This window comes from Stegostoma tigrinum, chromosome 14 (assembly GCF_030684315.1).
Source record: "Stegostoma tigrinum isolate sSteTig4 chromosome 14, sSteTig4.hap1, whole genome shotgun sequence".
Taxonomy (NCBI): domain Eukaryota; kingdom Metazoa; phylum Chordata; class Chondrichthyes; order Orectolobiformes; family Stegostomatidae; genus Stegostoma; species Stegostoma tigrinum.
The window spans coordinates 48795429-48821126 of record NC_081367.1 but is presented as its reverse complement, the minus strand read 5'-3'; the positions used below and the strand labels follow the sequence as shown (position 1 = coordinate 48821126).

Sequence of the window (25698 nt, the reverse complement as noted above, 5' to 3'; positions counted from 1 at the left end):
AGGAGCAGACAGACAAAAGGTTTCTTTATCAAAAGTAAACCTCAGGTTTCATTCCATCTAAATACTGCAAATACTTACTTCATTAACCCTAATCTCCCTTCACGTTTGTGATGACTGATGCCAGTCAAACAAAGAATCCCTGATTCACGATCTTTGGGTTTGTTGTCATAGTTAGCAGAACTCCACAGCACCGGCATCAGATCATGGTGGATGAAGTTGAAAGGCTGGCCAGCCAAGGTGGAGTGGATGGTGGAGGAGTTGAAACTGGTAATGTGTATGAGGAAAGCTGAAGCTACTCCAGGATTACTGAGGACTTAGGTATTGGCACTGAGTATCATAGCTTTAGGCTAAAACCAGATATGATATGTTCAGAGACAGTGGGAACTGCTGATGCTGGAGAATCTGAGATAACAAGGTGTCGAGTTGGATGAACACAGCAGGTCAAGCAGCATCAAAGGAGCATGGAAGCTGATGTTTTGGGTCTGGGCCCTTCTTCAGAAAAGGGTCCAGACCCGAAACATCAGCTTTCTTGCTCCTCTGATGCTGTTTGGCCTGCTGTGTTCATCCAGCTCTACACCTTGCTATCTTATGATATAATGTGTTTCCTTGAATATATGGAGGGAACAAGCTCATAACAGAACATCTGTTTCAGAAAGCCCATCAGGAAATACTGGGAAGAGGTATAAATGTACAAAGTAGTCTGCAATGGTTCTTTGAAGTACCAACGAGAGTCTTCTTTTAGAGACATGAGTGTCCTGTCATCGCAACAGCAGAGGGTTTATAAGTGCAAGTAAGCAAAGGGAGGACTTGGTCTCCAAATCCCTGGAGGTGGTGAAGTTGTATGATTGAAATGTTTTCCTGCATCAATCCTTCAATCGATCAGGGACGGGTAGCAGAAGGACTGCCTAAAGGAAGAAATGAGGGATGGGAGCGTCCAAATTATGTCGCAAAGGCTTGTAGTGACAAATCTCAATTGTCTTTCTTCAACACATGAGATCACATCATCCAGATCATGGGGAAAGATGCTACCACCAGGGAGATGACTGGCATGTCATTGACTTGGGATGTAAGCCTCAGGCTGAAGGAGAAGGCAGAATAGATTGCTGCATAGCAAGTGCAGATCCAGTCCTTGTTATCGTATCTCTGTCAGTCTGTATGAGACACCAGATCAGTTTGCTTATCAGGGAATTGGACTGTACGACAGAAATTGCTACAGGAGGTCTGGCAGCACTGGTGGAGAGAAATCAGAATTAATGTCTCAAGTCCAGTGATCTTTCTTCAGAGCAGGAGGTATATTGTGTTCTAGACAATAACTCTGTTGCCAGAAACGGAAATATTCAATTCAGTGCGTCCAGTGCGTGTGGACAGACAAAATTGTAACACTCTGGCAAGAATATGCTTTTTTTTGTTCTTCTTGTTCGCTCTACCCCATCCATGTACTTCTAGTAATTTGTAAATGATAGAGCTTTTCTTATATAATTAAAAGGAAGACGTTTGGACAAATACTTTTTCTACAAGGTTTGTCATTGACGTCCGATATCATTTTTCCGTAGGGTCTAGGCCCGAAACGTCAGCCTTCCTGCTCCACAAGTGCTGCTTGGCCTGCTGTGTTCATCCCGCTCTACACCTTGTTATCTCATTTTATGCAAATAAAGGTTACTGGCAGCAATCGTGCTACCCACCACATGGAATATTCTTAAATAATTTAAGGAGGTTTACAAACTTATATCGCTCAATGTGATAATTTAAGCAGGAGCACCTTTCATCAACCCGTGGAGAGTGTGGTATCCACTTTAGAGTCAGTTTGAGAACGGAGAGAAATAAAACAAAGGTAACGTGAGATTGCGTGATGAGGTAGGCGCTGAACGTAAACGTGGCGGCTGATGGGAAATCGGCGGCACGGTCACCATGAACCGGAATGTGGCGGCACTGGGAGATACTTGGCCTGACAAGCTTGACATGTCTCTTGGTAAGTGGGGGCGCGCAGCCGTTGAACTTTTTAAACTCTACGTGGGGATTGATGTTCGGTCCAGGGTAAATGTGTGAGTAACCGCGCCATTGGCCTGGACAGCGTCCGGAGCTAGGGACGGACACAGGGCTGTTAGTGGCAAAGGGAGGGCGGTGTGCGTGGCCGGTTCATGTGGCGAGATGTGAACTCGTCCACCGAAACCTTGTGTTACTGACGATTTACGTACATAACTAAAATCAACAAAATATAGATCTTCCTTCCTGTAATCCTGGGATTGATCAGTTTCGTTTTGCATTGTATTACGCGTTCGGGTAGTTGTATTGTGATATAAACAATGCAAAACATAACATTAAACGTGATATTGTAGAACACATTACCTTGTGCTTAATTGTTTGGGACTTTAAAATGAGCAACTTTGAGAATAGTTGGGCTGTATATGTAAATCGCCTAAATATTTTCCCTTCACTCCCCCAAACCATTCAATCCGATACTCCCTTGAAAAAATAACTTTTGAAGAATTGACATGGAACGGTTTTCTTCACTGACTTTGTTTGACTTTTAATGCTGAAAGTTACGCTCAGGAAAATAATATTTATTGTTTTTATTAATTTTCTAAGACGTAAGTGAAAGATGCAAATGAGCTTAGCAACTAATGGACCACGGCAGATCCTTGCTGTAACTCCACTTTGCTGTCCAATTCAAGCAGCTGCAGCCCAATGCACAATCTGAGTGAAGATTTTTCTTTCCGTCTTTGTTTGAAATGTCTTTCCCTTATCCTCATAACACTGCTTCCTTGTTTCCATGTATTTCAAAATTGCTGTTCCCAGTTCTCTTAGGATTCTATTTTCTTGAGATCACCTCTCATTTTTCTGAACGCTAGAGGAATCGGCAAATTTTCCTCAATTTGACTCTTAAGCCAACCTAATTGTACCAGAATCAACACTATGGACGTTGATTGCACTCGCTCTGAAGCAAATTTAATCTTCCTCAGGTACAGAGACCAAAACTATACAGTGCTCGAGGTGTAGCCTTGCCAAAGCCCTGTACAACTGTATCAAGGCTTCCTTTCTACTCCAACCCTTTGCCAAAAAAAGTGTCAGCATACTATTTGGTCTCCTATTTATTTGCTATGCTAGCATATTAACATTTTGTTTCTTGAACAAGGGCATCTAGATCTCTCTCAATACCAACAGTTGTTGGTTTTTCACATATTGAAAATAAATTTATCTGTTCCTGTCAAAGCAAATAATTTCAGATTTTTGCATACTGAACAGTTTCCCACCTGTTTAACATGTAACCTCTGGACTTTTTTTCTGTAAATTGTCCTCCTTGAAGCTTAAACTTGCTTTGCCACCTAATCTTGCATTGTCAGCAAACATAATACATCTCGTTGTTTGATCCAAACTCATGATTGCAACTTTGCAAAAGTTGTGCTCAAGCATTGATCCTTGCAGCATTCCATAGTAAGGGCCTACCAAGCTGAAAAGGATTAATTATTCTTGTTTTTTATTCTCTGTCCATACTACGCTTTCGTAGATTACTTCAAATAGAACATGCAATATACTGTGTTTTTGTGTTGACTGTGTGCTTGCTTGGAACATGATTGAATGTGGAAATAAGGCATGACAACAGAATTGTACTTGTGCAGGCACTATGTTTCATCTTTCTCTTGGGAGATTACAATGAGAGAAGTTTCCTTGTAAATTTGTTCTTCCTTCAATTATGATTTGTATGTTGACATGCTGAGGTTACTTTGGTGATTTGAAGTAAATCCATTGATTCACGTTCTTCATGGAAATCCAACATAAACCAAGGACAAAATAATCATAGAATCCCTACAGTGTGGAAGCAGGCCATTCAGCCCATCAAGTTCACATTGACCCTCTGAAAAGCATCCCATCCAGATCACACCCCCTCCGCCATCCTATTCCTGAAACCCTGCATTTCCTGAAATATTACTTTCAGTATCTGGTAAGGTCTTCAGCACAGTGCTCCTGAACAGATTGAAAGCATAATAGACAGTGCACTTGTGAAGAACAGGCAGTTTTTAGCAAAGCAGATCATTTTGTTTAGAATCATTTTGGAGACCATACCTTAAAATACCAGAAACCATTTATTATCAGCTTAATTAATTTCAAAAGGGCTTTTGTCCATCCATTATCCAGCCAGTCCCTCTAGTACATCACAAGACAATATGGTATCCTGGAGCAGTACATAAACATCTTCAAAGCTTTATTGTGCAGTTCCCAGCTTCTGCGTCAAGGTCAGCATGGGCATTACAGATGCCTTCAACATAATCATAAAATTCTGTCCTTATTCCTTGTTTTCCTCAGTTATTAATTTTGTCATGAGAAAGGCTATGGTGGGTGGCATCATGTACATCCTGTGTCACCACCACCAGGTGACAGATCTGGGTTTCATGGATGACAGTACCTTGCTAGCTAAAGAATTGCAAGCTGCACGATGATCACCAGTCTTGAGAGTAGTGGCAGTAGGGTTTATTTAAGTATCAGCTGTGAGAAACCAGATTAATGCTGTCTGAATAGCAACAATGCCCTACATTAGCATCAGGCACCGGAGGACCTCCAGTACCTACCGAGGAAGTAATGTCTCCAAGAGGATGATGTAGAGAACATCTAAATGAGAACCAGGAAAGCAGCATCGGTCTTGCGGAGACTCAACGTGCTGTGGGCATCCACTCCCATCAACATGACCAGGAAACTGTAATTCTACATGTCCATTGTAGAAACAGTTGCAGTCGGTGCTGGTGAGATGTGGAAGAGAACAGCAAAATATTATTTAAGTTGTACTTGTTCCACCAGTGAGAGCTTCCTGGGCATCACTAGGAGAGACAACATTACCATTGAAATGCTATACATTACTGATAAAAGACTTACAGAACATCATGCCAGGGAGAGATGACTGAGACTGGTAGGGCATTTATTTTGCCGTACAGATGCATGCCCAGCCAGAATGGCGATCAAATAGACACCGCTGGCTGGCCAATAAAGACCTGGTTTAGCCCACTTAAGGGGATGACCTTCAGTGGTGGGAACCTGGGCTGAAGCAAAAGAGATTACCATGAACTAATGGTGGAGTCTTGCTGCCCATTGTCCTGTATTGGTCCGGAAGAGTAAATTCTAACCGTTCTTGGTTACTGGTTTTTAGACTCCTATTGCTTTTGTTTGCTGCCATTTCTGCTTTACATAGTGCAAACTAATATGCATTTTTGTTATTTTCAAGGTTTAAATAGCATTGGGATTATATTGCTCCCAATCTATCCTAAAATTAGGTCTTGCTACTACATTGCCTTGCCAGGATTTCTGCGGTACTGCCTCCTCTAAAATTTCTGCCTGACTGTGTTTTTCATTCAGTACTGCACCATGGATTTGTATGACAAGTATTCAACAATTTGCTTCTTGATAGACTGCACAAAGCTTAATCTTTGAATTTTTACACTGGGTAAGCACAAAATATAAAAATGCATTGTGCATTTTTATATTTTGTGCTTACCCAGTGTAAAAATTCAAAGATTAAGCTTTGTGCAGTCTATCAAGAAGCAAATTGTTGAATACTTGTCATACAAATCCATGGTGCAGTACTGAATGAAAAACAGTCAGGCAGAAATTTTAGAGGAGGCAGTACCGCAGAAATCCTGGCAAGGCAATGTAGTAGCAAGAATCAATTTTAGGTTAGATTGGAAGTGATAGGTTTGTAGTAGCCCAGCTGGCCGAGCAGGAAAGCTTGATGTTTCAGGACCGGACCCTTCCTCGGATCCTTCTCCTGCTCCTCTGATGCTGCTTGGCCCACTGTGTTCATCCAGCTTCACACTGTGTTATCTCAGATTTTCCTGCATCGACAGTTCCTACTATCTCTGTGAATATTTTGAGGCTATTGCTTTTTATTGAAAATCAGTTTGTACTTTATGCCAATAAAATTTAAGCAGTACTCCATTGTGCCATGATGTGGTAGTAAATCCTATACAAATGTGGATATTTATTGATGGTTACTTAGACATTTAATTAGTCTTGACATTGCATTACCTTCAGACGTTGAAACAGGAGTAAGTTCTTCATAACTTTTAACCTATTCTGATGTAAGTAAATAATAGTGGGTCTGTGTACCTCCATTCCAATTATCACTAAAACTGCTTATTCACAAGTCATGTAGATCTTTTACCTCAAACTCAGTTGTCACATTGGGTGATCGCACTGCAAAGAAATATTCAGTTCAAGAGCAAGCAAGAAATTTTACACCATATTTTTTAGCCTGCAACTAGTTCCCAGAGGTGTGCCAGTGGTTGTTTGAAGCTCTTTTTTCCCCCCCCTTTTCTGAACTGTATATGATTTCTTGATTTTTAATTTGAGATTCTTTTAAGTCATCTTTATAGCTGTTTGGAATATAACAGGGAACATCAGGTTTGAGACAAACTTTGTTCTCTGACAACTCTCAGATGGTTTAGAGATGTTCTGTTGTTTTCAATTGAGAGGCCCGAAGGTGAGTATGAACCAGCACATCTTGTTATAATTACAGCTCTGAAATAGTAATGACCAAAAGTTCAGTCACATTTCTCATGTCTTTATAAGTTTCTAGTTGAGCAAGGTTTCAGTGATCCTTGATGGCAGGTTATCAATTAAATGGCATTTGTGTTTAGAAATACACCTTTTGGTACATCACAAGTTGTGGTGAATTCCTGCCTCCAACTGACGCTTCTATGTATGCATAATTTTCAACAGATGTCTTTGCTTAATGATCAGGAGTTGTTTCTTTGTGTTTTGAGTTGTTGAACTGTGATGTGGTGCAACTACAATGTGCTAGCAAGGGAATAATTCTGTTACTTGAAGATGGGAGCAAGTTTCCCTCAAACTTTCAGGGAGGTCCAAGAATTATGTTAGTACAAGAAACTTTGATCATAAACCAAGTGATGTGACATGGTTGTGCTTTTGCTGATATTTACAACAATAGAACAGACTCCAGTGCAGAAATTTCTGTTTTTAAAAAGTCCCATCTCAACTGTGGTTAGAAGTTTTCAGATGTTCTCGTTCAACAAACTAGAATGTTTAAGTATAAATCTGTAAAGTATTTTACATTTCTATTACTCATCATCTGGATCTGGAGAATAAGCTTCTTGGCTTTGACAAAAATTGCATGGAATTATTTTTATTTTCCCAATTTTTTTCTTCCATTTTCCTGAAGGGACTGATTTTTGTGGAAATGACTCCTCTTGCACCAGCGCATGCCCCCTAAGATGCCACTTATTTTATGCAAACTTTAACTTTGAGCATTTCCCTGGTTGCTTTAGTTTTGAGTGGTATCACAGCCAAACCTGATGCTTTCCTCACTTGACCATCACTGTTGTATTTCAAGTTGGTACAAGAACCTCAGTAGATTGCCTCTCCCCTTGCCAGCTCAAAACAGAGGAGTTGTTTGTGGCAGCCCCTCTGGTGCCGTGTAGATACTTGATTTTAAGACAGCTGCTGTTACTTAGTTGGTTCTTTCAAAACCGTTCTTTTCATTGAGTACAATTGACTTCCAAAGCATCCTTTGACTTTATGTTATGGTACAACAGATGATATAATTAAACTGAATAAACAACAGCGGAATGTAAAGAAACCTCTGCCACTGAAGGGAAAACGGGCGTTAAATGGATCTCTCCAATTCAAAATGCAACAGAAGAGATCAAGCAGTTGGAGTGGAATTCCACAGCGATTTGGTAAGTTGAGAACTTTATGAAGTTCCTATTCAGTCCACCGTATGTTTTGTCATGAACAAATGTCGCACTGATTGGTACTGCATCCATTCCCTCCTCCATCGATGCTCAGTAGCAGCAGTGTGCACTATCTACCATGATGCACTGCAGAAATTGCCAAAGATCCTCAGCGATTATCTTCCAGACTGTTGACCACTTCCATCTAGAAGGACAAAGACAGCACATAGATGGGAACACCGCTACCTCCAAGTTCCCCTCCAAGCTGCTTACCATCCTGACTTGGAAATATGTCACTATTGCTTCACTGTTGCAGGATCAAAATCCTGGAATTCCCTCCCTAATTGCATTGCGGGCAACCCACAGCTGGTGGACTGTAGCGGTTCAAGAAGACAGTTCACCACCACCTTCTTAAATGCAACTAGGGGCAGGTAATAAATGCTGGCCAGCGACGCCTAACTCCCACAAACGAATTTTAAACAGTAAGCCGAGAATTCCCTGGAATGCTGGAGCATATGAGAGTTAAGCACAGTTGGGCACTTGGTCATTTATTCTGTCAAAGTTGAAGTTTGTATAATTTTTAAAAAACAATTATGTCTGGATTCATCTTGTTTTCCTTGCATGTAATCTCTGTATCAATGCTCTTCTTAATACATTGACGGAAAAAATTAAAATGCATTTTAAACAGAACCCTTGAGTGAAATAAAAGAATTATGATGTCGTCTTGTTCAGGTTGGCTAACTCATTTGACGTGTTTAATCTCCATACAGGCTACAATGACCTATGGAAGCCTGCCTACTTGGCTTGCCCAAGATTTATGTGGATTGTTGCCCCTCAAGCTGTATAAGCAGTCCTGTGGATTTTGATTAATTATCAAAAAGTTCCCTTCTAAAATCCTTGCTCAGAGTTCATGTCTGTAACTTAACTGCCTATTAAAAATAATTCCAGGTTTGCTCTTAGCTTAGTGGGGTAGTTTTGCTTATATTGGTCAGCGCAGATGCCACAATTTTAAAGTTTATCAGTTAGCTTTGAGCAAAAGGTGGTTTTAAAAAAAGCAAACCTGTCCTGCCCATGACCGTTTTTCACTGCTGGAAGGTGCATACATGGATGTCAGTTGAGCTTAGCATTACAGTCAACAGGAATTCTTGAGATGGATAAACAGGCTCTGGAAGCTACTAAATCTTAGGTTTTGTAGAACTATGTTGAGAATATGTTACAATGTTCCTGCCAATCATCCAACTGATTTTATAATATGAGTTGAATATGTGGGGAGGATGAAGAAAATTTGTATTTGACAGGGGAGAATCTGGATTAACTAATAATTCAAAGCGAATTTTAGGCTTGAGGCCTTGAGACATTTCTTGTGCATCATTTGACTTATGAAGGCACTCAGTGTGGAGGGAATAAAAAAGAAGTCGTTTAGAAGAAGGGTATTGTTGCATTCTTAAGCATTAACACTGCATGTTCTACAGATGCTGAGTGTTTCCAACATTGTTTTTATTTCAAATCTCCAGTAGCCACACCATATTGTGCTTTTATCTGATTGCGGTGAAATTGGTTTATGAGTGTCATGATTAGATTAGATTTCCTACAGTGTGGAAACAGGCCCTTCGGCCCAACAAGTCCACACCGCCCCTTGAAGAATCCCACCCAGACCCATCCCCCTATAACCCACACACCCCTGAACACTACAGGCAATTTAGCATCACCAATCCACCTAGCCTGCACATCTTTGGACTGTGGGAGGAAACCGGAGCACCCGACGGAAACCCACGCAGACACAGGGAGAATGTGCAAACTCCACACAGACAGTCGCCCGAGGTGGGAATCGAACCTGGGTCCCTGGCTCTGTGAGGCTGCAGTGCTAACCACTGAGCCACCATGCCGCCCCTAAAGTTTAGTAAAGTTGCTGTAACACTGGAATACTGCATTGTTTTGCGGTTTTTTTAAAGTTTTGAAATTAGCATTGGTGACAAGCTTTTACGTGACAACCAGGGGCATTTGGGGAGAAATCTATTAGTTGGGTTAGTCATCTCTTGCTTAGTAACCTTGTTCTTAAAAGATGATTAGTGAACTACAACTCACTTTCAGGAAATATGTGACCAAGCTGACTGGGAACTGAGTGATTTTTTTTATTTTTAAAAAGCAATGGATGAACAACAAGTTATTTGTAGTTGATTAGATTACTATGTATGTGTGGTTTTGTATTCAAACAGTTTGATTTAGAACAAGCTGGCTGCAGGGAATTAATTTTAGTTGCTGTGTGTGAGCCAAAAGCATTTGAAAATCTTGATAATTGAAGGACTCAATGAAAATGCATAGGATTCTAGAACCTTACACAAAAAGGGAGGAAGACGGTGAGAGTTCTTAACTTCTTTACCCAAAGTTAAAAAACATGCCATTGTTTACAAAACACTTGAATTCTGACCAGAGGTGAATCGGTTTGGCATATTAGAGTGTCCCTGTTGATCTGGCAGTCTGTGTGGCCATTTGTGGAGATTTTCAATATCAACCTTGCCAGAAGCACGTGGAAGGCACAAGAAATCTCAACTTTTTGAATGAGTCCTTGAAGCAATACACAGATCAAGTGGTTAATCTGACATAATTAAATATCTTTAACCATGTAGGAGGAAATTTTGAATTGACAAGTTGCGTTTAGAATTTAAGTAATTGTGTTCAGTGTATTTTCAATTTATTTCATGTAACTGACTATTTAAGATGGTGTTGTTATTAGTGTTCGTTGTTCTTTGTTTTCTTTCGTATAGTAAAATTCATTTAGTTTAATTCATGAGCTTTGTGACTTTATCCTTTTTGGTAAATAATTAGGTTTTTGGGTGTCTAGAAAAGAAAAAAAAAATTACTCAGCTCTACTGGACCATAACATGAGTTCATCATTTTAAAGTTTAAAGATTCTTTTTGTCTTGATGATCTTGGATTTGCTTCTCAGTCTGCTATAGAATGGACAGGATTGATATAAATTTGTTCATTGAATTATAATTAGTGCACGTGGTCATTATTTAGTTCTATTTACTTTGGTCCACGGCATCGAACAACAAACATTGAGTTCACGTTGACCATTCCTGTTTAAGAAGACATCAAATGATGGGCTATATGAGAGTACATTCTCAGAAAGTGAGGCACTCCCTTGTTCCTAAACTATCAGATCAGCGTATTTTAGTCATACAGCATGGAAACAGTCCGTTTGGTCCAACCAGTCTGTGCCAAGCATAGTTCCAAACTAAACTAGTCCCATGTGCCTGCGCCTGGCCCGTATCCTTCCAAACTCCTCCTATGCATGTACTTACCTATGTATCTTTTAAACATTGTGCCTGCATCCAGCTCTCCCTGAGGAAGTTCATTCCACATTCGAACAATCTTTTGTATAAAAACTTTGCCCCCATGTCTTTTTTTTAAATCTTTCTCCTCTTACTTTAAAAATATGCCCCTAGTCTTGAAATACAACATTTTAGGGAAACAACACCTACCATTAACCCTATCCATACCCCTTATGATTTTATACACTGCCATAAGGTCACCTCTCAACCTCCTACACTCCAGTGAAAGAAGTCCCAGTCTACCCAGCCTTTCTTTGTAACTCGTACCTTCCATACTTGGCAACGTCTGTGTAAATCTCTTCTGAACACTCTCTAGCCTAATAATATCCTTCCTACAACTGGGTGATCAGAAGTGGACGCATTTCTACTCCATCAGTCTTGTACAACCTCCGCATGACTTCCCGACTCTTGCAACTGGGCAGCCGAGCGCTGCTGCTGGTTACCTGATGTGGTCAGGACTTGCCTCAGTGCAGATGCTGCTTCCCGATAGTAGATTTCAGCAAGCCACAGTCTGCCTTCAAATGAAGGCAAGTGCATGGCAGAGAACTTGAGTTGTGAAGCTGATTGTTCCGGACAGTCGACCTCAGAGATTCCCCCTTTGTTCTACTGAAGGCAAGTGTCCAGAACTGGCCAGCAGACCGCTGATGCTAATTGGCTGATGTAGCCAAGATTTGCATCAGGGAAGTCGCTGCTTCCTGAGAATAGACTTCAGCGAGCTGCAAAAAAATTTGACAATGATTTGGATGAAGGAGTGGAAGGGTGGATTAGTAAGTTCGCAGAAGTTACAAAGGTGGGTCAAGTTGTAGATAGTGCGGGTGGCTGTTCTAGGTTACAAAGGGACATTGATAGGATGCAGAGCTGGGCTGAGAAGTGGCAGATGGAATTTAACCCTGAAAAGTGTGAGGTGATTCATTTTCGAAGGACAAACTTGAAAGCAGAATGCAGAGTTAACAGATTCTTGACAGTGTGGAGGAGCAGAGCGATCTTGGGGTTCATGACCACAGTTCCCTGAAAGCTGCCACCCAACTGGATAGAGTTGTTAAGAAGGTGTATGGTCTGTTAGCTTTCATTAATAGAGGTATTAAGTTCAAGAGCCATGAAGTTTTGCTCCCGCTATACAAAACCCTGGTTCGGCCACATCTGGAGTATTGTGACCAGTTCTGTTCAGCTCATTACAGGAAAGATGTGGAGCGTTGGACAAGGTGCAGAGGAGATTTACCAGGATGTTGCCGGGATTGGAGGGAAGGTCTTACGAGGAAAGGTTGAGAGAGAGCTAGGACTTTTCTTTTTAGAACGGAGAAGGATGAGAGCTGACTTGATAGACGTGTACAAAATGGTCAGAGGCATAGATATCAGGGAGTTTTTCCTTGGATGGAGGTAGCTTTTACAAGGAGATATAGTTTTAAAGTGAGTGGAAGTAGATATCGGGGAGACGTCAGAGGGAGGAATGCATTGCCGGAAACGCTAGTGGAGTCAGCCTCATCAGGCATTTAAGTGGCTATTGGATAGGAATATGGATGGTAGTATAAGGTAAGGGTGGAGGTTAGATAGAACTTAGGATTAGGACAAAAGTTCGGCACAACATCATGGGCTGAAGGGCCTGTGCTGTAATGTCCGATGTCCTGTGTTTTATGTTCTTCTACTCAAAGGTCTGAGCAACAAAAGCAAGCAAGCCAAACACCTGTTTAACCATCCTGTCTGTATGTGATGCAAACTTCAAAGAATTATGTACTTGAACCCCTAGGTCCCTCTTCTTCACTTCCAAGGCCTTACCTTTATTTGTATAAGTCCTGCTCCTATTTGTTTTAACAAGATGCAATACCTTGCATTTGTCCAAATTGAATTCCATCTGCGATTTCTCAGCCTATTGACCCATTTGATCAAGATTCCTTTGTAATCTTAGAAAACCCTCTTCACTGTCTACCATCTCACCAATTTTGGTGTCATCCACAAACTTATTAACCACCCCTTTGAATCCTTTCATGTAAATGACAAACAGAAGAGGACTCAGAACTGATCCCTGTGGAAGGCCACTGGTGATGGGCTTCTCGTCCAAAAAGCAACCCTCTCCCACCATCACACTGTCTCCTCCCATTAGGCCAATTATGGATCCAATTGGCAAGCTCACCTTGAATCCCATGTAATCTAACTTTACTAATTAGTCCACCATGTGGAACCTTGTCAAAATTTTACTTGAGTCCAAGTGAACAATGTCGACAGCTCTGCCCCCAGCAATCGCTTTGGTAACTTCTACAAAAAAACTCAGTCAAGGTTGTGAGACACAATTTTCCTGATACAAAGCCATACTGACTATCCTTGATCAATTTCTGCCTCTCAATGTCCATGAGTCCTATCTTTTACAATCACCTACAACCAAAGTCAGACTCACAGGTCTATAATTCCCCAGTTTCTCCTTACAACACTTCTTAAAAACACACATAACATTAACCATTCCCCAAGTCATCAGAGTCTCACTTCTACTTATAGATGATGTAGATATTTCTGCAAGGGGCCTCACAATTTCCTCCCTTAGTTCTCACAGTGTTCTGGAATTTATTAGATCAGGTCCCAGAGATTTATCCTCCCTTGTATTTGAACTTGCTCTTCTGTAACGTGAACTGTTTTAAAAAAACTTCAATATTTATCCTGAGAGGTCTTCACATGTCATATTTAGCTGAGCATAAAGATAAAAAATTCAATGTTTAAATAAGCAATTGTCATAAACCATTGCAGGAACAGCTGTAAATAGACAGGTACCTGTTGGAAAGAGGAGAGGTTCTGGTCCATGGCGGCGACGGTTTCATGGTGTAATAACTGGCCTGGCAGCAAGGAAGGCTTTAACGCTACGGAAGTGGATCAACCCATTGAACAGGGGAGCACCAAGTCGGAAGGTAAAATTTTACAGGGTTTCATTGCTTTGCATTTACTGTTTATGATCCATTCAGTTGTTGAGAACAATTGTGTGTTTAAAATCTGCATATTTAAATGATCGATAGATTTCAGTCACAATCATCCACCAGATACCTCTTAAAAAAACTCAGGTATTATGGTGTTCTGCTTTGCTGCAAATCTGATCTTTAAATTGGTTTAGCCTGTTTTAAAACAAAGATGGTTTGAAATTCCTGATGAGCCAGTCATAGGAGATTCACTGAGTGAAGCGAGAAGAGCCGTTGGTGTTTATTTTTTTCAGTAGCCACCTGGTTTGATCTCCATAATTTGCAATGACAGCAATTGAGCAAAATGTCTTTGCACTAATTATTGCATTCAGTTACTAAGAGATGCATTTGTCAATTGAGATGATCCTGTATAATTTGACAGGGAATATTAAAGATAAACAGCTTGTTGCTGTCAAAAATCTAAATTTCATATGTCCAGTATGTCACTTGTTTGACTGCCTGCTGTAATGCGTACTAGACACTTTGTCCAGATGATACCAGCAGTCGGCACAACACGAGATATTCGAGTCAAAACTGATTCTTCCTTGCCTGTTTTTCACAATCTTTGCTTCCCAGCCACAGTAGTTTTGAACGATTTGAGTGGGAACCCAGGCTAATGTTGGTTCTGTTTTTGCCATGCCTTTTTAATGGGTGCTAATCCCAATTGTGGAATATTTAGTTTTTCTGAATCATTTTGATGGCACTGTGTTTAGAGCCAAGAATTATGTGACTAGATTCTACTGAATTTACGACGCAAGTTTCACTCAGTCCTTGGGCTGTGGGTGCTGCTTTTATTTGCTGGCCGTTAATATTGGTGATTATTGAGAATGTTATGGGGCATTTCTTAAGGCGAGTGGCCTACTGGGCTACTTCAAAGGCTAGTTAAATCAATCACATTAATGTAAGACCAAGGTGTCACATCCAGACCATAATAGATTTAAATATGGCAGTTTCTGTTCCAACCGACTTGCTTTTATATGGAATTTTCACTCCCTCAAAATTTTTACTGTCAATTGGTGAACCAGTTTGCTTTTTATAAGCAGTAACACAAAATCTGAATCACTAATCTAGTGGCATAATCATTGCATTACTGTATGCAATAGTAACTTGCAGTACTTAAATAAACTGGTGTAAAAAGAGAACTAAATGAAAAATCAGATAGGAAATAGCTGTGAGTTATCAATGTAAGGATCAACTAATTTCATATCAAGCATTCTTAAAAGACACATTTCTTCTACTGATAAGGCCAAGTCCTTAAACAAATGGATACATGCAAGGTGAAATTAAATCAATCACAATATGAAGCAAATGTACATTTGGATACCCATTCGAACTTGTGTAATTTGATATATTTTGGTGTGAGGTTTGATTTTTATAAGAAATCTGATTTCATCTCTCTCCTCCCTTCACTCTTCCAACCCTCTCCTCTAGGCTGTCTGTATTTGGTGTTGATTTCTTCTAAATGATTTCAGCAGGCTGGACAGAGGTCAAGAGCTCCGCTTCAGAGCACCATGTCAGTACTGAGACAGAATGAAGAACAGTGGAGATGCATGCCAACGCTGAAGCATTCAATCCAGCTGAAGAGCAGGTGAGATGATTTAAGTGTCAAGTTTAAGATGGTGAGTGTAGGGAGGCACTGTTTAATAATGGAGCATAAAGGCCAAAGTAATTCCAGCACGTTGGAAACACAAATGTTACTGTAACTAAAGGAAATACAGAGAAACTATGAAAACTACCTGAAATAATTGCATTTCATTAGGACTAAAGCAAACATGATTTAGATTTATCATTCTCTAAGGTTATGTCCTTTCAGTCACAAACTTTCATACAATATGATTTTCAGGAACCCAGTACAAACCAATTCCTTCAGGACTCCAGCAAAGATACAGCAAAACAAAGAAGTGCGACAAGCTACATTTCTTTTCAGAAGAGGCCTAAAGGTATGGAAAAGTTCACCTGAAAGAAATAGCTCAACATCTCCATTTCAGGAAATATATTTTGTTCACTAAGCGTATCATGAATATACATTGATAATAGAGACAATAACAGCTATAACTTTAAGAGGTTGTTTTTGTCCTGGTTTCTTTTTAAGAGCAAAATTGAACAAGAGGTGCAGAGCTTGACTAGTTAATACCACTTGAGTGAACAGCTCGGGAGGCCTTCGTGTTTTTGAGTGGGTGTAGCCAGCTGTCTTAGGTTAGGAATTCTCTGGGTTCTGAGTTTTCAGTAGCATCAAGACTGGAGTTGGAAGTTTCGGTACATATTTCCTGGCAGCTACTCTCTCTGAATTTTCTCTTGATGTTTTCATCCTAGTTTGGAGAACTGTATGTGAGAATCTCTGTCTGAATTTTCCTATTTTCGTCAAGGGATCTATTTCTGGGATGTTACTATATTGGGATAGATAATTAGTCATTACTGTATATATTATTCTATTAAGTTTTCCAAGACAGCTGTTATTCTAAGTTCCTCTCTGGTTGCATTTTAACTAGTGTTGAAATAAATTGTGCTTTACTTTAGTGTTGAGTAGTTTGACCGGTCACATTGCATCTGGAATAGGCACTTTATGTTTGCCTTGAAGATAAGAAAAGGTTAGGGTCAAGGCATCTTTTTGATAGGTTATGATCTGGTCCATAACACTCTGGAAGCTCAATTTGGGCAGTCTTATGAAAATAATTTTCAAAGATACATCCAATATCATAAAATAAAGAATGACCATTTTTCTCCTATCAATTTTAGAGTTTGTCCTTCCTCAGATGATGCATTCTCTCTTTTGCCTATGTTACTTGGAGTAATAGAGTTGTACAGCATGGAAAAAGTTCCTTTGGTTCAACTTATCCAAGCTGATCAGACATTCAAAATTGATCGAGTCCCATTTGCCAGCATTTGACCCATATCTCTCTCAACCATTCCTATTCATATACCCATCCAGATGCTTTTGAAATGTTGTAATTGTGCCATCCTCCACCACTTTGTGGCAGCTCATTTCTTATACGCATCCCCCTCTGTGTGTAAAAGTTGCCCCTTAGATGCCTTTTAAATCTTTCTCCTGTCACCTTAAACCTACGCCCTCTAAGTTTGCACTCCCACACTCTGGGGGAAAAAGACCATATCTGTTCACCCGATGAATGCCCATCATAATTTTTTAATCCTGTATAAGGTCACCCCGCTGCCTCCCACACTCCAGGGAAAATAGCCACAGCCTATTCAGTGTATCCCTGTAGCTCCATCCCTGCCTCTTTGACCTGTCTGTCTCCTCTCCACCTGCCTTCTCCTCTATCCATCTTCGATCCGCCTCCCCCGTCTCTATCTATTTATTTCAGAACCCCCTTCCCCTCCCCCATTTTTGAAGAAGGGTCTAGGCCCGAAACGTCAGCCTTCCTGCTCCTTTGACGCTGCTTGGCCTGCTGTGTTCATCCAGCTCTACACCTTGTTATCTCTATACTCCATGGACTGGTAGGATATTCTTATGGGGACACATTGAGCAGACATGATCTATATTCATTCAAGTTTTGTAGAATGAGGGGTGACTCTTGGAAGATGTTTGCCCTTGAGGATGAATCTCGAGCCAGGGAGATAATATCAAGATGATGGGTAACTCATCTAAAACTGGAATGAAGAGGAATTTCTTCACTAAGAAGGTGGTGAATCTTTGGAGCTGTCTATTCCAGAGAGCTGTGAAAGCTCAATCACTGAGTGTGTTCAAACCAGAAATTATTGGATTTCTGGAGACTAATTACATCAACAGATACGGAAATAGTGTGGGAAAGGGCCATTGAGGAAGATGATCAACCATGATTTAACTGAATAGCACAGCAGGCTTAATAGGCTGAATGAGGCCACTGAGTGTATGTAAGCCACAGATAGGTTCTCGATTTGTAAGGGGATTGAGGGCTATAGGGAGAAGGCAAAAGAAGGGGGTTGAGAAACATATCACCCATGATCAAATTGTGGAGCAGACCTGATGGGCTGAATGGCCTAACTCTGCTCTGCAATATTTTAATGGTCTTCTATCTTGTGGTCTACTTCTCTTTCTATGTTGTATTTATACATTGATAATATGAATCTTTGAAATTAAATGAACTTGCTTTGAATGTCAGTTTCAAATGAAAATCCCCAAGGGTGTGACCTTTTTTTTGGAAAACTGTTCTTGATTTGAATAACTTTTGTATGTCCACTTAGATGATGTAACATTCAAGTTTCTGGTCGTTGCTACTATGTTTGGATTTTTCATTTCAGTCCTTCCTTACCTGAATATTTTTCATCCTTTCTTGATGGTGTTGATGCATGTACAACACCAAAAACATGAGAATATCCTTTTTTATATTTTGCCCAAATAGTTGTTCTGGTGGTGGAAACTTGAATTTAAAATCATATAAGAAGAATCATATGATCCCTACGAGATGGAAAGAGGCCATGCAGCCCATCAAGTCAAAACAGACCCTCCGAAGAGCATCCTTTCGAGACACAGACTCAATCTATCCCCATAACCTTACATTTACCATGGCTAATCCTCTTAAACTACGCATCCCTGGACACAATGGGTCAGTTCAGCATGGCCAATCCACCTCATCTGCACATCTTTGGACTGCGGGAGGAAACCAGAGCACCCAGAAAAAAACTCCCGCAGACACCGAGCATGTGTGTGGAGTTTACACAGTCATTCAAGAGTGGAATTGAACCTGAGTCCCTGGTGCTGTGAGGCAGCAGTGCTAACCACTGAGTTACCATGCATCAATGACCAAAGGTATTTTAGTTAATCCATTTCAGTTTGGAAGCAATACTGAACAGTGATTAGCAGTGTGAATTCTGACTAAGTTTCTCCCCCTTTTCTGAGCATACTGGGCCTTTCGCCTACCTGAAGATAGATTTTTTTTTGTTGTTGTTGAATCTCACCCTTTGCACTTTGTACGAAATCTGACATCTGGGCATTGTTTTTCTTTGGCTTTGTTTATTATATACCTGCACTCACTGCAAAGTTCATAAATTTGAATAAGTCTTCATATGACTGCAGGTTGTGATGGGCAGGTTGCAGCTATTGCTCAGTTCTACTTGGTGGAGACTGGATCTGTTTTGAAATGCTATGCAACGTTATAGGACAGTAAGGGTCAAACAATGTTGACTATTTTCTTACAGGTTAAATCTAGAGGATCAATACAGATTTTTTTTTGAAGAACATGAGCGAAACTGGATTTGTACAACAACTTAACTATTCTCCACTTCCTTTGTGTTCTTTCATTAGATTAATTAAGGTCAATTTTGTAGCCTGTTAAAAGGGTTCTGACAGTAATAATCCTTTTTAGTGCAAATTCAGAAAGTAGTACATTTTCCACAAACATTGAATATTTGTTCACTGTAGGCCACTTGAGCAAAAAATTGACTTTTGTTTTGGAAGCATAGATACAGTTAAGTATTGCTCTGTTTTGTAAGATAAAGATTTTATAAAAATACACGAAATTCCCTCACATCTTTATCCTTTTATACTCAGTTTGATAGAAAGCATGGAAGAGGTGTCTGTACTTATCAAGGATTATTTATTACAAGTAAATAGTTGTTCACTTACAGCTAGAATCTATGAAGTTCTGACATATGACCCCACTGGTTAAAACTTTAATCCCCTTAAACGTCTCCTACACACACGTACAGAGAGATTTTTTAAAAATGGATTTTATGGGTGGAGGGAAAGATGGGGAATGTAGGTCAAGCTCCCTGCCCCCATGGTTTACTCGTTGATCCCATTGGTTTGCCAAATATTTCTGCTCCTCGATTTCTGTCTTCTCTAGGTGTTTTCACTTTCTTGCAGGAGGGATATAGTGACAAGTTTCAGAACTTAAAAAGCGTCTAGCATCTTGCAGCTTACAGCAACTGGTGAGAGGAAAAAAAACGGCTTTCTTCAGGCATTAGATTTTTTTAAAAACTGTAGAGTGTGTCTCCCTTTCTACAAAACTGAAGTCTTCTTACCTTGGTGTTGATACATAGTTGATGGTAAGCAGAATGCCTTTATCACCAACAACTGGTCGTTCCACAGACCAGCAAACTATTTGTTGCAGGCTGAATTGCCCTTCCTGCACTCTGCCTGGTGCCAGCTTGTCTACAGTAACATTCCCCACTTGAACAAACAGCAGTGTAAATAGCACTTAGAAGTATCAGTTCCTGCTTTTAAGAAGAGCAGGCATCCCTTTCACTATCCTTTTGTTTTCAAAATAGTCTTTTTTCCCACTTCAGTCTATATCCAAAAATACAAAAAAAACTTTACACTGTCATTTTCCAGCTCCTTTCAGTTCCAAAGAAGTCATAGGACTCCAAACGTTAACAGTTTCTCTCTGCACAGATGCAATCAGACTGACTGACTTCGCGTAGCACTTGTTTTATTTCAGATTTCCAGAATTCATTGTTTTTTGCTTTTAATGAATCCTTGTCTGATCTGTACTATCAAATACAGGTGCACATGCAAACCGAACAAGGGTTGAAAGAAACAGCTACTAATAAAAGGACACAAATGTAAGTTTAAAAACTCAACTAGATGCTTAAAAAATAACTGCTTAAGATGACTTTCCATATTTCAATGATGTTTTCACACTCCAACACTAAGCCTGATGTTGAAGAGAATCTCAAGATTGTGCTTCATTTATTTAGGTATAGCTATAAATTGCAACTGTGCATTTGTTTTGAGTTGATACCTTCAAACCCATTGTAGATAAAGTTCAGAACCTATGTCTCCTGCTACTGTCTTTGGATTCTTTCAGAGGCAAAAGGCCATAATAAACAATCAGGTTTGTGATGTATGGGCTGCTTTGAGTATTTTGTGTGGTAATTCTCATGCAAGATGATTATTGTAATCTTAAAAAAAAGGGAGTGTGGAAATTGCGAGTCTCTCTTTGCTTCCCCCCACAACATTTGTCTTTTTAATGGACAATATTGCTGTGCTTCAAAGCAAGTTGTGCAAGATAGCCAGTAAAATTGTTGATGAGCATGTTCTTACAATCAGAAATTGCTGTATGATTTGTGGTAACTGAAATGACCACAAGTCAGTGTTTTCCCTTTTGTTTACCTTGATTTCAGAATGCATACTGCCACAGCAAATGACTGAAGAATGTAACTTTTTAAAATATAGAAATTGATTTTAAGTTTTATTTTTCAGGTGGCTATCCGATTCTAGTGCCACTACATTTGACCAGTAAGTCATTAAATTGTGAAGATTAGTGAAAATGTTATCCTCAGTTGCAAAATCATTATTGGGTGGATAAGTGAATAATTGTTGTGGTATGTGTGGAACAAAGCAAGTTGGTACTTGTAATTGAGTCTTGCTTAAACTATGCAGTTGAAAATTTAATTTAATTAGTTAACCTAAAATAGAAAGAAGCTGCTATTTTCACACATGAATGAATATTTTCTATTCAATATTTAAAATTTCAGTGCGGATTTAGAAACAAATGAGTATAGCAAAATTTTTAACTGCACTCTGAAATGACCTACCAGGCTGCCCAATTCAAGGTAAATTCAGCATGGACAACAAATGTTGACCTGGCTAGTGATGCTCACATCCAATAAAAGCATAAATTGAAAGTAAAGGCATATATTGTTATTTTTGCACGTTTGATAGTCAATCTCCACTGTCACCCAAGAAAAGCTTGGAATTAACTCTTCTCCATTTTTGATCTGCTTAGTTACGTTGAATTAAATGTAGAATCCCTACACTGTGGAAGCAGGCCATTCATCCATCGAGTCCACATCCAACCTTTGAGGACCATCCCACCCAGACCTACCCTCTCCCTGTAACACTGCATTTCCTATGGCAAGTCCACCTAATCTACACATCCCTGGACATTATGTGCGATTTAGAGTGGCCATTTCACCAAGCCTACACATCTTTGGACTGTGGGTGGAAACTAAAGCACTTGGAGGAATAGGCTTAGACACAAAGAACGTGCCTACTCCACACAGACAGCCGTCCAAGGGTGGAATCGAACCCAGGTCCCTGGTGCTGTAAGGCAGCAGTGCTAACCACCAAGCCATTGTGCCTGTTACTTGCTTAAAAATAAGTTAAAGCATTTATGCAACTAACCAAAGGAGTTAAAATTAGAGGAGCCAATCACCAATCCTCACCTGGTTGGAGTAATCAGCAAGGAAGTTAAAGGGCTGGGCAGGAATGTGGTGTAATCAGATCAAGCATGATCCCATGGAATGGTGCGGTCACCCCAAGGAGTTAAGTGACTGACTCCTGCTTTTGTTTTTTATATTTCTATGAATGCAACATTCCATGGATGCATTTGTGGACAGAAATGGCAGATATTTTTCGAAAGCACAATGCAAAGTATATTTTGGAATATAATGAAATAAAGTAGATTATTTCATGATTATGTATATGATGCTAGTTACATACATACTTGAAAACACGATTGGTTAAAGCTGTTTCTCCTATCTTAGAGGTCGCATTCCCGTTAGCAGTGGAGGAATTTTGACTGTGTCCATTCAGAACCCATCTGCCAAAAATACAGAGTTTGTATTTCTTTACTTTTGATTTTTATTACTTTTCTGACCTATTGAGTTTAGCTATTGTATACAGGAGTACAATAGACTGATGTATTTGATGTAACGCATTAAGATCTATTTTCTTTTCAGCATTGCTCCATACACCCTCCTCGGCGAATTTTCAAATGCTATGTGACTCCTCTATCCCTTTGGCATTTATGCAAATTTCTTTCCTTCCACCCTACCTTTGGTAGATGTGCTAATCTTAGGAGATCTGGATGTTGCACATTTAATTTCTCCATCTTACTGTATAGTCTGAAGAACCTTCTTAAAACCAGCCACCTTTGTAAACAACAAAATTATTCACCCCTGCTAATATCTCCTTTTGGGTCAGTAAATGGTTTTTTTTTAAATTAAATTTGCCATAGTCTCACCAGATGATAGGACTGCACTCTCATTTGAGAGACAACTGGTGATGGCTTAACCTGAGACAGGGAGAGGTTGAAGAGAATCCTTCACAGTAACCTTGGGGTGTGGAAATAGAACCCTTGCTGTTGGCATCACTCTGCATTACAGACCACCTGAGCAAACCAACTCCTTTCAATCTCTTTCAATTACACCCTCATGAACAGTGGTTATTGTCCAAAAGTAAGAGAACATGTTTTATTTAGTTTGATAATGAATATTTTTCCATAGTTCCCAACAGATCCAAATCAGGCGTCCCTCTTTGGTGCCATTTGCGGTAAAAAAAGAAATAGATGAAAAGAAAGATCCACCAAAAGGAGTGCCTCTGGAGTTTGATATCAACAGTGTTGGAAGACAGGTAAACATTTGCGAAAGGATTTTAATATTGTTCATTTCAGTTTTTTTGCTGTGAAATACCACAGTTCGAACTAGTTTTTCAATGGCAGATCTTATGCTGCACTCTGACAGTAATTTCTGCCTGCACATCAAACTTGTCACACCAATCCAGATATTTGATTGCAAATTATTTATTATGGACTTGAGTAGAATAGTATATCTATTCCCTTGGGCAGTCCCAATTGTCTAATTTTTATGAGAATTACATAGCACACTACTGGATCCTGCAGTGGGGAGAAGCTGACTTAGGTAGCCCAAACTGGATGTTTTTCTTTTGTGCCACGTATTCCTTAAATGTCTCTTCAGTCAGATCCATACATGTACCATCCTGTGTGGAAGAAGTTGCCCCTCGGATCCCTTGTAAATCTCTCCCCCCCCCCCCCCCCCCCCCCCCCCCCCATCATATTAAACCTACGCCCTCTTGTTTTGCACTTCCCTACACTGGAGAAAAAACCTTGGTTTTTCACCTTATCTGTCCTCTCAGGATTTGATAAAGCTCAAAAGTCACCCTTTATATGTGGATCTAAAAGGGTACCAGACAAATTCTAAAATGTAATTACAGCCTGTACTCCGTTAACTGATTTCTGCTGGATGGCCTTGGTATTGCTAGAGTAGGGAAACAATAATTGAAGTGGCATCTTCTAGCTGTTAAATGTGCAGATGGATATTAAGGGCAATCCATGTTAGGGCGTATGTGAAATTCCATTTAGTCATAGGGTAATACAGCATGGAAACAGGCCCTCCAGTCTAACTAGTCCACGCCGACCATGTTTGTAAATTAAACTAGTCCCACTTATCTGTGTTTGTCTCCTATCTCTCCAAAAACTTCTTATTCATGTACTTACCTTAATATCTTTTAAATGTTGTAACTGTACCTGCATCTACCACTTTCTCTGGCAGTTCATTCCATACATAACCAACCTGTGTTTTTAAAAAAAACGTTGCCTACCTTCTTTCCTTCTTTTTAAAACAAAACTTTACCCTGTCACCTTGCCTTGAACTCCCCTACCTTAGGCACCTAGGCTTCCATGTGAAAAATGGGAATAGGATGAGATAGCAGTTACTGGTTATTGGGAACATGGTTCAACATGGGCAAGCATTTTGAAGAGGAAGGGAAGGATTATAAAATGAGAACTGTTACCTGTTCCAGTTGATCTATCGACATTAACGTCTTTTGGTTAATTTAAATAGTTACGCAGATAGAATGCATTGACAAATATCTCACAAAATAATTTTATTTTCCTATAGACTGGTATTACCTTAAATGAACGATTTGCCATTCTCAAAGAGCAGAGAACAGCAGAGACACCAAATAAAGGAGGACGCTTTGTGACTGTCGGTTAAATGAGCCAAATGACATTTCATCTGACAGAATTGTTGGGAAGCTGCTCCAGGAACAATGGAATGAATGATTTGCTGTTACAAACTGACACTATACACGTATAAGCAGATCTACTTTACTGTACTTTAAGGATCATTGTACAGTAACTGTATGGAAGAACTGCTGACATTCCAATTATGTTTTAAAGTTTTGCTTTTGCCTGAGGAATGGCAGTTGGAGATGACATTGAACAATCTGTTTAAATTGTCTCATTGCAAAGACTGAAGTTTGTTAATTTTAAGCAACAATTCATTAGATGAAGAGAATATCTAAATCCAGCACAAACTTAAAATCCAGTATTTTTGAAGACTTGTTAATGTTTCGATCTAGAAACTTTTTTTTATTCAAGTTTGCTTGTTTCACAGTTTTGTAACAAGGGTTAAGTCTGTTGGCATAATGATGTCTCATCAAAAAGAATCCAAAGGAAATTCCTTTTTAATTAGTGATTGCAAATATTTTCCAAGCTTGTCAGTCCAACTCACCATAAAGCACCATATGAATTCTCAAAAGGTGGCTACGGAAAACCTCAATGTAAAATGAAACTTTGTAATAATTCAGGACTCCGGTTGTTGGTTTCTTAACATTTGGAGTTGATGTGAAATTATGCTTTATATGGTCTGGGAAAATGAGATGCCATGTTTGAAAATTAAAGATGGGAAAGCATTTGATTTCCTTGAAGGTGGCTATGCAGCAACTAATCAAGCACTATTTTTGGGTCTTTTGTATTAAATCTCAATAACAAAGATAGGACCATCTGAGTGAAGTTCTTGTACTGAGACATTCAGATGCTTGAACTTTCAGTTTTAATTATGAGTGCAGTGTTTAAAAGATTTAATTTGTCTCACTTGTAAAACAGGAGATATGACTTGGGACATTTGATCACAGCTTGCCAGTTTTGAAAATGGACGAGCTGTTATCCTCTGTCTTAACCGTTTAATAATTTAAAATCCTCTGTCCGATGCCACATTACATGAGGGACATGAGCATAGTTTTGCATATACAACTTGTACTTGTTTGCATTTTTAAAAAAAAGTTGAAAA

The 25698-nt window shown here is 39.6% G+C and overlaps 1 protein-coding gene across 2 annotated transcripts; it reads left to right on the top strand.

Moving 5' to 3' along the window:
- Positions 1–1699: 1699 nt before the first annotated feature.
- On the top strand, positions 1700–25356 carry LOC125458004 (UAP56-interacting factor-like). Of its 2 annotated transcripts, none has more exons than XM_048542855.2 (10): positions 1700–1969; positions 7539–7682; positions 13745–13902; positions 15423–15535; positions 15791–15887; positions 20387–20445; positions 21086–21121; positions 22372–22443; positions 23113–23239; positions 24526–25356. In XM_048542855.2, the coding sequence occupies exons 1-10, from the start codon at positions 1909–1911 to the stop codon at positions 24619–24621; spliced, it is 963 nt and encodes a 320-aa protein (XP_048398812.1). In that variant the 5' UTR covers positions 1700–1908; the 3' UTR covers positions 24622–25356. The 2 variants fall into 2 exon arrangements, with proteins under 2 accessions (XP_048398812.1, XP_048398811.1); XM_048542854.2 differs by having other exon boundaries at positions 1702–1969; positions 15420–15535.
- The last annotated feature ends 342 nt before the right edge of the window (positions 25357–25698 follow it).